The sequence below is a fragment of the Anopheles darlingi genome, chromosome 2 (genome assembly GCF_943734745.1).
Source record: "Anopheles darlingi chromosome 2, idAnoDarlMG_H_01, whole genome shotgun sequence".
NCBI lineage: Eukaryota > Metazoa > Arthropoda > Insecta > Diptera > Culicidae > Anopheles > Anopheles darlingi.
The window spans coordinates 85,189,402-85,201,413 of NC_064874.1; the positions used below are offsets into that span (position 1 = coordinate 85,189,402).

At 47.1% G+C, this 12,012-nt stretch overlaps 5 protein-coding genes across 5 annotated transcripts in view; 1 reads left to right on the forward strand and 4 right to left on the reverse strand.

The window, feature by feature from the left end:
• The window catches only part of LOC125951557 (uncharacterized), a 6,249-nt gene extending 5,629 nt beyond the window's left edge, over positions 1-620 (reverse strand). Inside the window, exons 1-2 of the mRNA XM_049680479.1 lie at positions 461-620; positions 237-372 (exon numbers count right to left, since the gene is read on the reverse strand). Coding sequence (XP_049536436.1) covers positions 237-329 — 93 coding nt within the window. The 5' untranslated portion in view covers positions 330-372; positions 461-620. The remainder of the gene's footprint in view (positions 1-236; positions 373-460) is intronic.
• A 209-nt stretch (positions 621-829) lies between these two features.
• On the reverse strand, positions 830-1,934 carry LOC125951570 (transmembrane inner ear expressed protein). The gene has a single exon (XM_049680497.1). The coding sequence runs from the start codon at positions 1,320-1,322 to the stop codon at positions 930-932; it is 393 nt and encodes a 130-aa protein (XP_049536454.1). The 5' UTR covers positions 1,323-1,934; the 3' UTR covers positions 830-929.
• Positions 1,935-2,010: 76 nt separating this feature from the next.
• On the reverse strand, positions 2,011-8,565 carry LOC125951560 (probable actin-related protein 2/3 complex subunit 2). The gene is made up of 7 exons (XM_049680484.1): positions 7,416-8,565; positions 5,745-5,838; positions 5,091-5,386; positions 4,634-4,854; positions 4,466-4,557; positions 4,248-4,357; positions 2,011-4,166 (listed from the first exon to the last, which is right to left on the reverse strand). The coding sequence occupies exons 1-7, from the start codon at positions 7,487-7,489 to the stop codon at positions 4,139-4,141; spliced, it is 915 nt and encodes a 304-aa protein (XP_049536441.1). The 5' UTR covers positions 7,490-8,565; the 3' UTR covers positions 2,011-4,138.
• A 432-nt stretch (positions 8,566-8,997) lies between these two features.
• LOC125951574 (28S ribosomal protein S21, mitochondrial) lies at positions 8,998-9,559 on the reverse strand. Its single transcript, XM_049680501.1, has 2 exons — positions 9,446-9,559; positions 8,998-9,299 (listed from the first exon to the last, which is right to left on the reverse strand). The coding sequence occupies exon 2, from the start codon at positions 9,287-9,289 to the stop codon at positions 9,026-9,028; it is 264 nt and encodes an 87-aa protein (XP_049536458.1). The 5' UTR covers positions 9,290-9,299; positions 9,446-9,559; the 3' UTR covers positions 8,998-9,025.
• LOC125951562 (40-kDa huntingtin-associated protein) lies at positions 9,387-10,949 on the forward strand. The gene is made up of 2 exons (XM_049680486.1): positions 9,387-9,662; positions 9,729-10,949. Exons 1-2 carry the CDS (start codon positions 9,586-9,588, stop codon positions 10,537-10,539), a joined length of 888 nt encoding a protein of 295 aa, XP_049536443.1. The 5' UTR covers positions 9,387-9,585; the 3' UTR covers positions 10,540-10,949.
• Positions 10,950-12,012: the final 1,063 nt, after the last annotated feature.

The window sequence follows — 12,012 nt, forward strand, 5'->3', positions numbered from 1 at the left end:
ACCACTTCGATTCGCTTCGATCTAATCGTCGTCCATCCTACCTAGCGACCGCGCTCCAGGAAACGCTACTACTTCGAAGGGATGATTCACGGAGGGGTGTTGGCTGCGGGCGGGTGTGATTATTGCGCGACAGTTATGAATTGAAAAGGGGGCGGATGCTCACGATTCAGGCACAAACGAGTGGCGTTGGAATACACTTCGCTTTAAAATGATAAATACTGACGACAGATACTTACAGCAGCTGGAGCACTCGGAGCGGAACCAGCACCAACCAAGGGCAGAATGCTCTTCTCGCCCTTCTTCGTCGCTGGTTTGGTGAAGATCGTCATTTTCTCTTTCGGCGGCGCTCAACCAATTTCAGGCGGGCGAGGCCTGGAAAGTGCACAAAAGATTTTCGTTGTGAAATTCAGCCATGACCGAGACCGCACCCCACAGCGTTTCTGCACTCGGTCATACTCACAGAAATGTCGAAGCTTAGCACAGGCCTTAGATAACACGCACTGAATTGAGTTTAGTCACCAAAATGGATGTCGGAAACGACGCAAAAAAGCGCAGGATTGTTTTACTTTTTCGACTGTGTTTTCTCCGGAGGTCGGTGGAAAAATGCGAGCAGAGCCGAGCAGCAAAACGAACTCGAGTTTACGAACCAAACCACTAGGGGGCGCTAGCGATGCCGATTTGACAGATGTCGGTTTGAATCGTACAAAACCCGTTACGGAATTGAGGTCGAAAAATAGGAAGCGCAAAGTGGAAAATCGGTGTTGCTCCCTGTGATATGTAACAATAAGCAATCGAGAAAGCAGTTTCGTTACATTGAAGCATCCGGGAGTTTATTTTTCATTAAAATCATTTTAACTGAGTAGGAAAGTCAACTTGAATGTAATGCTGCTTTGCAACACGAAACACGAATTAAACAAGCGTTCCACGCTTCAAACCTTATCGCACACGGTAACGATTGCCTGGTTATCCTTATTATCGATCACCTCTTTGCTGCTGGGAACCTTTTCGGTCTGCTCCGCTTTATAATCTTCCCGTACGCGCTCAAGCGCTCGCAGCAGATCCAGCTCGTCGATATCCGCGTTGTTCATGCAGTCGAGGCGCTCGCGAAACTTGCGCGTCAGCTTTTTGCGTTGATAATCGGCCTCGATGTCCTGCTTGGTACGCGGTATTCGAAAACGGATGCAGCAGCACAACATGATGATGACACCGAGCACGGAACCGCAGCAGAGAAACAGCAGATGCCACACGCGCATCCCAAAACTCGTCTCCGTTTCTAGGAATGCTTCGGCCTTATGCTCGACACTCATTTCCGATTCAAACATACCGCAAACGGACCGGAAGATTTTTTCTCTGTCGCAAAAAACCTGTTCAAATGGTGTCACACACTCGGACAACTAGCGGTGCGTTTCGGGCAGAGGAATCCTACGAACTGTGGAAAAGACCACTGGTGTACATTGCTACGGTGCGGGATGATTATCCTTTTTCCAGTCCGAGCTTCCGCGTTCGCGTTACACCCGTCTCGCGTGTGTAGGTGCAAACGGATGTTCCGCTAAGCTCATCGTCATCGTCGGCAGGGAGTGTCTCGACCTTGCCATTACGACGGACGCACGATATCGTGCTTCGAAATTAAGGAGTGTCCCACCTGCTGCTTCTTTTATTACGAACGTCCGTTCAACTGAACAGCAGCAGCAGCAGCATGACCGCCGTTTAGCATGGAACGGAAATGTGGAAAGGGTTTTCGCGTAGACCTCCTCCACCATTCCGTTCGCACGAGTTGAAACCGTCTTTGTTGGGTGAGGTAAACCGAAAGAGACTTCGTGTGTATGCCCGGTCTGACGGATATCGTTTTAAAGGTGGCTGCTCTATTGACCTATTGCTGCCTGAGCAAGCATGCATCATGTACGATAAGTGATTGCTTCCGGCAAAACATAGGTCGGTCGGTCGAACTATAAAAATCTATCTTCACTCAATTTCTTTCCGCTAACCAAACGCAGAGGGAATTGAACACCGTTTCTTAGCTCGCCATTTGCTTTGATGGCGTGTCTGTTGTTGCGGTAGCCAGTTTTTATTGAAGATTTTTGTTTCCTATTGTTTTTTTTCTGTTTGCGAAATGGTATCAATCGAACTGCTTGGAGCACATTAGGCTTCAATAGAGCCGGGAACGGCTGACTTTAGTTATTCAAATTTCTTTGTCGGGTATCGCCCCAGCATGGTTCCGTTGCCCTTTACAAACAATTTGCTACCGAAAGTCCCCAACAATAGTAATGTTGCTTAATGAAAGTCATGCGTTTCCCTTTTTTAATGCAATAACCAAAAGTAGAGAGAAAGACAGAGAGAGAAAAAGGAGGGAATTCTCAAGAAACTAATTTTAATAATTGCTATTGCTCTTTCTCACTAGCTAGAGGGGAATTGTTTAGTATATTTTACAGTTTTTTCATACGCCCGTTTTCATACGCGTTTTCCTTTAATTAATTTCCTTTTAGCGCAATTCAGCTTTTTCTTCCAACTCCAGTTCGCTAGAACAGCTTTAACAGCGTCACATGCCGAACTATGCAGATTGACGGATTGGATTGCTGAATACCGGGGCTAAGGGGGAGAGCAGCGGTTGGTTTCGGCTTGGAAACATTGTGGTTATAAATGCAACATCATCTGCTTTCACTTTTCGTTATTATCAACGCGCACATCCTGTAACCGCTAAAAGGGATCCCAAACATACGAGGATACATAGATCCGACGAGTGGAAGGCTTAATTCTTATTCATCCGCGAACGAGAGATATGATCACACGATCGATATTGATCTCTCTTGACTTCCTTTCACCTCGTTACGGGGTCTGTTTTCCGAGCATGTTTGTATGGTTAGTAGTAGTCATGTTCCGTAGTCCCACCGCTTTTTGCTAAACGCTACTAGTTATAATCGGGTATTTAGCGGTAGTATAAGTAGTACTAAGTAAACAACATTTTGTGTTTTCTCTGTGTGCCGGTGTTTGTGTTTGTTAGAGGAAGGCTTCGGTAATCGATCTGTTTGAGGATGTTACCAAAAAAAAAAAAAACAGAAACTAGTTCCTCTGTCCAATCTTACAAATCATCCGATTGACTTCACGTTTCTTCTAAATTTCTTTTCTTCACTCTACATCCTTCGAATGAGCTAGTTGGTAGTTGAACTCGTTTAAGGATCGCTTTTAGTTATACCCACTTTAATCATCAAAAGACCAGATAGTAATTGATCGATTAGCATGTACACTATTATCCGGAACATGGGATGTGTTTTCGCAACGGCATCGTTTCGTTTTGTGCGATTGTTGTTTTAACTTTTCTACAAGGTAAGAACGTTGCTAATTAACAGCAGCAGTTGCAACTGTAGTAGCATTTAGTGAACATCTTCTACACGTTCATTCCTTTCCCATTTTCAATGACTGATGAATGCTGAACAATTGTACGTACGTTGATAATAGAAGGGACGCTGTATGTTGTTCCACGAGTCTGCTCTTCAATTTCCTCGTCTTCTTTGCTTCCGAGGCCAGTAGCATTATATGATCTCTCCTCTTTTTTTGTTTCATTGTTTACTATAAAATCATTTTCGCTTACATATATTATTAGTTCCATACATTCACCGCCTGGGCCGAGTGCGCTCTTACTACCAGAGCACAGAAAGCTTCACATCGAGTTCGATCGTCTATTCGCAGCGCCATCCCCCTTTCCTATAGACGAATCTCCTCATTACAAAGAAGTTGTGGTGTTTGGGTTAAATTTGTTCGAAGTCAGAAGGTAATTTCCCCAGGGGTTTTTTCTTGGTTGGCCTTCTCATACTATAACAGGATACGGATTCTATGCTAGCATGTTTCGACACGTCTCCAGATACGAAAGCGAGTACCCCTTCCTTAACCCTCCGTTAAGTATTGCGATCAGTCATAACGATACGATGCGTGCGTTGACTGTTCCACTACCTCATTCTCCGTCTCTCTTACTTCTACGGAGGTTTTCTACGAACATAAGCTTCCGGTTCCACGGTACGCTTTTGGATTATCCTCACTAGTAGAGACTTCGTTCCACACAAACACACAGGGCAAACACTTTCTTTGTTTTCCGTTTTTGTTATACTTACACATTTAACAACTAGACGTCCGAAAAGTTCTAGAATCATTCCTTTCGGATGAATGTTCGACCACTAGGAAGGAAAGAATTGTAACGTTAAAATAATATTTTGAGGTAGCAAATTCAGTGACCTGTTCCCAGAGCGCTGACTTACGTTATTGTTTTCTTTTCTGTAATTTTAGGCTCGGGCCGAGCGCGATTGAGCACCTTCAAGAACTCCGAAGTCTTTGCTCGCATTCGCGAATGAATGTACGCTTTCGAACACTGTCAAGAAGGAAGAAAAAGAAGTAGCAGACCAGAAATGATTATGAGGACCAATCAGTGGCGTTACCCATATAGGGATCAGACAGTGAAACAAGTGCCAATTGTTACCTTAATATGATAATGCAGATAATCACGGAACATGTGAATCAAATTGATCGTGTTGTCGCGCGTTTCCTTCGACGTGTGTCTCGGGAAGAGAACTGAAATCGAAGCAAGTAACAAGAACAGGCTGGAATAGAGACACAAGGCTAAGGCGAGGAGCGTGCTGAAACTTACCAAACGTTACGTAGCCAATATTCTCACCAACCCGGGCACCGGTATTGGCCAGCTCTAGGGGTGGCTCCCTGTGAGAAAATAATACTTGCGGTGCCGTATGCGAGGCTCTTCGACCTTCGCGCAGCTCCTGCATGAACACTTTGCCTAACACGACATCGTCTTCGTCGCGGAATATCGTACTAAACACAACGGTAACACGATCCGGCTTGGCTTCCACGTACCTAGAAGAGGAGAATATGGAGGTCAAATTCGATTGTAGCACGCGCGTTCTCTTCTAAACATTGATCAACCAATCGATGGTCAGGCCCATTATGGTAATTAGAGGCAAAAGCGTGGGACTGGGACACAAATTAACGATTCTACGCTAATTAGGGTGTCACCGCACAGATCATAAAAGGAATAGCTTCTGTTCATGTTCCGCCCGCCAAGCTGGCCGACAAATAACCATGAAACTTACATTGTCTCATCATTCCGGTAGTTGATAACAGCTCGCTTCTGCCCTTCACCTTTACCCTCGCCCTCAGTCTGGTAGTCGAAGTATTTTTCGAAGACCGACGCAAAGCAATGGCGCTTCAGCAGACCAATCCTTCGAACCGTCTCCTCCCAGTTTTCCGGAATGTTTTCCAGATCGACCAAGACGGACACGTTGTAGCCATCCTCGGGAGCGATGAGCAGTTCACCGTACTCCCGCTTTAGTAGCTCATCCGCACCGTGCTCCTGTAGCTGCTTGTAGAACTTGAGCGATATGCTTGTCTGCAATAATGGCAAATGGGACAGGAAGGAAGGACACACTATCGTTAGCAGTAGTTTAGATAACAGTATACGGAAGGAGAGAAGCATGCAATGGCAGCAACAGGAGCTTGATATCGAGCCTCCTCTTGCGTGATATTGATGGTAGGGTTGGTGATCAACCGTTCGGTCGATAACCCCTCGCGTGCTAGTGTAGTAGTTGACACACTTCAATTGGATAATCGCATCACGGTCGTATTGCATAGTATCTATTGCACCCCAAACGACGCGCTCACGCCAGCAACATGTGCTAGTAGTCAGTCAGGCAGGCTGGAATTACAATAAGATTATCCCTGGATGGCGCCCCACTTCCCGCACTTACCCGCACTTTCGTTTTGTCGCCATTAACGTTGGAAATGTGAAACAGCACACCGTCGAAATCGGCCACAGTTACGTCGATTGATTCCGCCTTGTTGCTATAATGCCGAAATCAAAAAAGCGGAAAAGCGGAAGTATTAGAGAATTGACCTACACATTGACCTGATCTTCGGATGGATTGAAATGGTGATCATTTACAGGGAGCAATATGTTTCATCAAATTCCATCGATAGTTCAATGTACTCAAGCCATGTTTGCCAACATTGCTATATCATCATTCCCTTTCAAAAAAGACCAGTAACCACGGTGAGTGAACGGCCTACTCGTAGTGTGAAGCAAACCTTCGCATAAAAGCGCGTTAACCAACAATTCGCAGAGGCCGCACCGATGGTGACCGTTTCATGGGCGATTAACGCTGCACGGAGCAAATCAACAGCGGGCCGGGTTTACGGGCCAGCGACCGTCGGATAGGGTGGGAACAAGCAGCATTAACCCTGTGTTGTTTTTGTTCCGTCATTAACGGGTCCGCATAAGCTTGGCAAAAATTAACAAACTCAGCATTGACCAATTCAACCAGAGAATGGCTTCCTCTCATAGCTGGCGCTTAGGGTGCTGACCAACAAACACGATGAATCCAAGTGGTAGAAAAATATACCTTTTGGACATCAAAAGTGCTTGAAGTTCAGGTGTGCTCCTCGCAATCTCATCGATAAGGCGGCTGTTGTGTTATCTTCATTGCGATAAGAGGAACCACCGACGGAAAAAGTGCCTTAGTCTACCGAGTTAAAACGCAATGCAGCGACACTCCGATGGTTTCACAATTGCTTCCTGTCCTTCGAGCGAATGAATCTTGTTCAAATTCCTATTTGCAACCGATGATTAAAACATCATCGATAATCGCTAGATGGCCAATAGTGAGGTCCTCAGTTTTGAGCTTATTTCGTAAAAACAAAGAAACCTTTGCTTGGCATTGCGTGAAGTCCAGATTTGTGATTCATATTTTTCTTGGACTCCCCTAGTCCGGGTTTGTCTGCCGTCTTGTTTCTATTCATTTTTGTTTTCTGTTGCTTTGCTGCTTCCGCAGAAGAGAGATAAGCAACCACTTTATCATCGCCGAACAGTACAAAACGCGAGGGGTTACGGTACAAGCGGTAGGATTGCGTACCAAAAATATGCCGATAAGCGCGATATCGTAGCACCATTTCTCAAACGTTCGTGCTTCCACTGCTAGGGTGTTGGCCGGAGCAGCTGCACATAAGTTAAAAAATGCATGCATTTCAACAAACGGGGCACTGAAGAGGCGTTAAATGCATCGACCTCAGCCGTCCCGTTGCTTTCGCACGATGCGGTACGTGATTTCGCTGCTTCTTTTTCGCGTATGACAGCCCTGGTAGAGCAGGGTGGCTGGCTGGTTGGCAATCTGGATCATGCTCGCGAATAATCGATGTGTCATCGGGGCTACCTTTTAAGGAACCAAGCAGCTCTTGGAAGCGCTCCAGCAAAGGCATGCTACCGGACATCGTATAACCATTTGGCAAATCAATTTCGATCTCGAAAGAAGCAGGCCGTAGTGCCCGGGGACGGCTCTCGCGGGAGTTCGATGACGTGATGGAAGAACTAGCAGCAGTAGCATGGTGACTCGTCCCGGGGGGGTGGGAGGCTGCCGATTACTCACCCAGCGATTGCATTTTTGAACTTGACTGTTAGCGTTTCCTCCACAATCGTGTTATTGATGTCGAGCAGAATCATTTTGGCTCATCCAAAGGTCGCCCCTGCCTCTTTCGCCGACCGGTTCCAGGTGCCGCAGCCGACTCGGTGGTTCTCGTAGTCTTTCACCTCCTTCTTCCCGGCGTTCCGATGATCGCGCTCGTTGGCTATCTTCCTGGGTCGCTGCTGCACGGCCTACTTGCGTTTTGCCACTCCTTGAGCGTGATCTCACGCAGCATCGAACATTGGACGCTCACACACGCCCCTGAAACTGGTGGTACACTTGCAGCTGCAGCAGCCCCACCGGATGATGCACCGCTCAGGATACTTCAGGTGCGGCCCGCGATTCAGGGCTCCAAACTTCCTTGCCCACGCACGATCTATCAACGGGTTTACGGATTTGGGCTGCCTGCAACTTTATTAGTCACGCACAAACACGCACACTCACACACGCGCGATTAAAAAACGCCTTTCTCGCCGTCGGCCAGCGACACCACCGCAAAAGGGACAACCGGCAGGATAACGTGGAGCACGAGCAGCACGAGGACAGGGCAGGACGAACGTGGGCCGTGCGGTAATCTGTGCGGATCCCGGGAAATCGCACAATTTTTTATCACTCTCCTGGGGCTCGCCGCTACCAATTCTCCAAGAAGCAATACCACTACCAAGAAAAAACTTTCCAGATCGGCACCAAGGTACTTTAAAAAGACAGGTAGCTTTATCCAGAACAAATCCCCGATCGGATTTTAGAAAAAACTTCAGAGTTTGACATTCACGGGATGGTGGGATGTTTACTTCGGGAACGCTCTTTTCGGAGCTGTTTTCGCTTTTCTGTGGTATTACGACAGTTAAAATTCACGAAAAGTGGCACGAAAGTTGAAGTTTATGCAAATATTCCCAAAATTCTTTCAATAGTTTCAATATGCTATCGGTCCGTAGGTCTTGCCACCCGCCCTAGAACAAGAGCTAGCTAGCGTTCCTGGACCGTGCTCACTCGCTGTAAAACATAACTCGGTCGCTCGAATGATCTTAAATAGAGAGATGAATCATTTAAACATTCGAAAAAGAGTGAAATCAGGTACTTTCCCTGATAAAACCACCAAACTTGCCCACATCTTCTTCTTCTTCTTCTTGAAACTCACGTGGTTTTGTTTATAAAAGCGCCCTCCTATGAATGTCAAACAAATTCAAAATGGTGACCTGTCAAAGCGGTTAAGATGCTACCTGTCTTTTTAAAGTACCTTGATCGGCACACAGGCACTTTAAACCGGGTTCAGGAGTCGGCATGTGCGGTTTTCGTTTCCTGCAGCTGCCAACTCCTGAACACGGTCATGCTTTTGACAGTTCGAAAACCCGATTTTTGCCGCAGAAGTCCTACCCCCCGGGTTTGCTGAGACCGCACAAACACACTGCCAGCTTTTAACGCACACCAACATCACCCGCATGTACGTACACGCGATGCTGGGTGGAAATCCAAAACCCGCGGTTCTTAATTGAATTTATCTGTTTCTTTCCCTTGCTCGTTTTATGATGAGAACGGGGCGTTGGGTACTACGGGAAATTCCTTTACTAACTCTATTAATTACATCCCGGGAACGGTTCCACCCGGTTCTTTCGCAACACAAACTGAATCTTCCGGTTCATGTCCTCGTTGTAGATCGATTTACAGCGCTCAAAATTGATGCGGCGCCGAGTCTGGAACGGCTTTTCGTAGTACCGAGTGCGCCGAAATTGATCGAAGATCTCTTCCTTTCCCAAAATGCGGTTCAGCACGCGACAGGCTTCCTCGACGTTGTTGTTCTGCACCAAGACGGTCCGGGCAATGAATTTTGCGTGCCGCATCTTGCGCCAGCTGCGGATCGGGCGGTTGCGTAAAAAGCGGGATGTAAAATTAGTGTAAACACGACACGGGAAGAAGCTGTATCACGTCGATAACAACTTCATAGTTGGCACGGATGCTGATATCATTGATTTCAGCTAGATTAACTCGATACTTACGCAGATTTTCAACGAAATAACGCGAAACGGGATGAAGGAGCACGTTCCTCTTTGACTAGCCTTTGACAGCGGTTTGTTTACACTTTTCGCGTCGAACGGATCAGCCGAACCCGACCGTGGTCCATCCGGAATCCTCAAAAATGACCACCCCCGAGCTGATTCACCAGTACAAAACGACGTGCAACAAATTGAAGAAAATCCAGCGAGTTTTAATCAAGTGAGAAACACACGCCATTTCCAGCCTCAGCTATGTTTTCATCGCCGACCTCTCCCTCTCTTGCAGGCGATTTGGGCCGAGCCTTTCGGATGTGACGGAGGAGTTTGGTACGCTGGCCAACAGTTTTAATGAGGCTTTTCAACCGGATTACGCCGCACTGTGTTACATAGGGCAGAGTAAATGTGAGAAGCTGATCGGTAACGAGATGGGTGAGGTCGAAGCCCTTCTACGGGCTGCCCGTTCCTTTCGCAGCGCACACGCCAAACAGGAGCGGGTTCGGGCGGAAAACATCTCGTCCGAGTACCACGAAGGTGCGTTTCGCTGTTACACACAAGCACTTTCGAGGTTGCCCGATAAATCGGTTATTGGGGCCGCCATCATTCGGGAGCTGAAGGAGATCAACCCGAGCGTTGAACTGACGAGTGACTTCAGTTCTCCGTGCCATCGCATCTGGGATTTGGAGCAATCGGCTGAGGATAGTTTGCGAGCTCGTGACTACGTCGCTGCGTTCGAGAAGCTGTCGGAGATCTACGACGACGTTACCGAACGCAAATGTGAAGCACTCTACCGGGAGGTGATGGATCGGATCGAAGTGTCCAGGTTGCTGTTGCTCTGTCTACTCCAGTTGCCACCTTCCGTCCGCTATGATCATAAGTTCCTGGAACGCTACTCATCCATCACGGACGGCGCGAGTCCCGCGGAACACGGACAGTTGCCAGAAGATCTCGTATTCCTCCTGCAGTCGCTTGTGGTGTCCTGCCAGACGAAAGATATTGAGTCGTTGATTTCGGTACGCGATGAATTGTGCCAGCGGCCAGAGCTGACCTCTTCCCAGCAGACCCTTCTGAAGGAGGTGATCTCCAAGTACAGCAAATGATATTAAATGTGCCAGAGGCATTTGTGGGAGCAACCTGTATTACCTGTAAATAGCACTCATGACAGTCCACACAGAAGCTAGCTGCGCTAAGTTGGTTAATGTTGCAATGACGCATATTGCTTTTAAAGTATTAGCTCGTAAGAAAGGCATGTGATTTCTAGTGCTTGCGGTACACCTATGCATACAAACAAGAATGCCTATAAATAATCATAAACGCACGTTACAACGGCCTTTGGCCTTGAAGCAAGAGCCGAGACTTTAAATAAATCCAATGAGAACGATACAAAGTTCTTTGAATCCTAGGTACTCGCTTACAGCATTATTTGTAACGCGTAATAGTAAGGACCAGTGGGACCTCCTCAATAGACACATTACGGCAACGCCATAAATCATGAAGATTCATAAGTCCACACCCCTCGATGCGATATTTCCTACCTCTGGCGAACTCAACCGCACGCTACACCCTACAGCCGTACCCATTCGTATAGGAAAGCATTGTGTTCGAAAAAGGTTCTCCCGCCTGAGGGCCCCTTTTCTATTCCAATATACAGTTCCTTATGCAGCGATCCCTTTTCCAATCCTGCTTCGCATTCGTCCCTTTTCCCATGATTTCCTACCTTTCCTTTACCTGTGTTTTGGGTTTGCTCTGCTCGGTGATGGGTTGGTACACCTTTTCTAACAGGAATACAAGGATGCGAGTTCGGGGTAGTCCCAGCTGCGTACGCATGCTGTCGTTGGTAGGAAAGAGATGGGCTGATGCCTCGGTGATCGTCGGAATCCTTTCCAGCGGAGCAGCAGGAATCCTTTATGCGATAGTCGTGAACGTGCTGCTCTCGAGTGCAGTGATTTTGTAGGAAGGAGCATTTGCGTTTGAGTTTCTCTTCTCAAGCATCCTGTTGGAACTGGATTCTCCAGGGGTGAAGATGATGTCCACGGTTGCGACAGTTAATGCAGAGACCACAATGGTCCACGATACGGTCTCGTGGGGGATAAAGCGTTCTGATACCGTTGCCAGTGGGAATTGTGAAAGCGCGGAACTTCAGCCTTCTTCGGCCCAGTATTGGTTTCTGATCGAATGGGAAAAACCATTCCCCGGGGATCAGGATTCGTATGCCGTTATTCCATCGTCCGAGATCATTATACCGTTTGAAAGTGAAACGATCGCCGAAGCCAGTGCGGGACTTTACACCGGTAAACTGATCCAGGTGAAACGTGGAAATCAGCTTCTACCGGCATACATTGTCATAAGTTCTGGTAAGTCTTCGTAAAGATGCAGATCCCGATACCGTATAGTATAACAGTGGAAGTTTTTTTTTCGTTAAACCAGAATCAAAAGAATTTGTTGAAACACAACTGTGGCAGTTGAGGAAGATGGATGCCGAAGTTGAGCCAATTATCAAACAGACGACACAACCGATACACGTGGTGCAAGCGGAACGACCGGCTTCGAATCAATTCAGAAATACAGCTTCT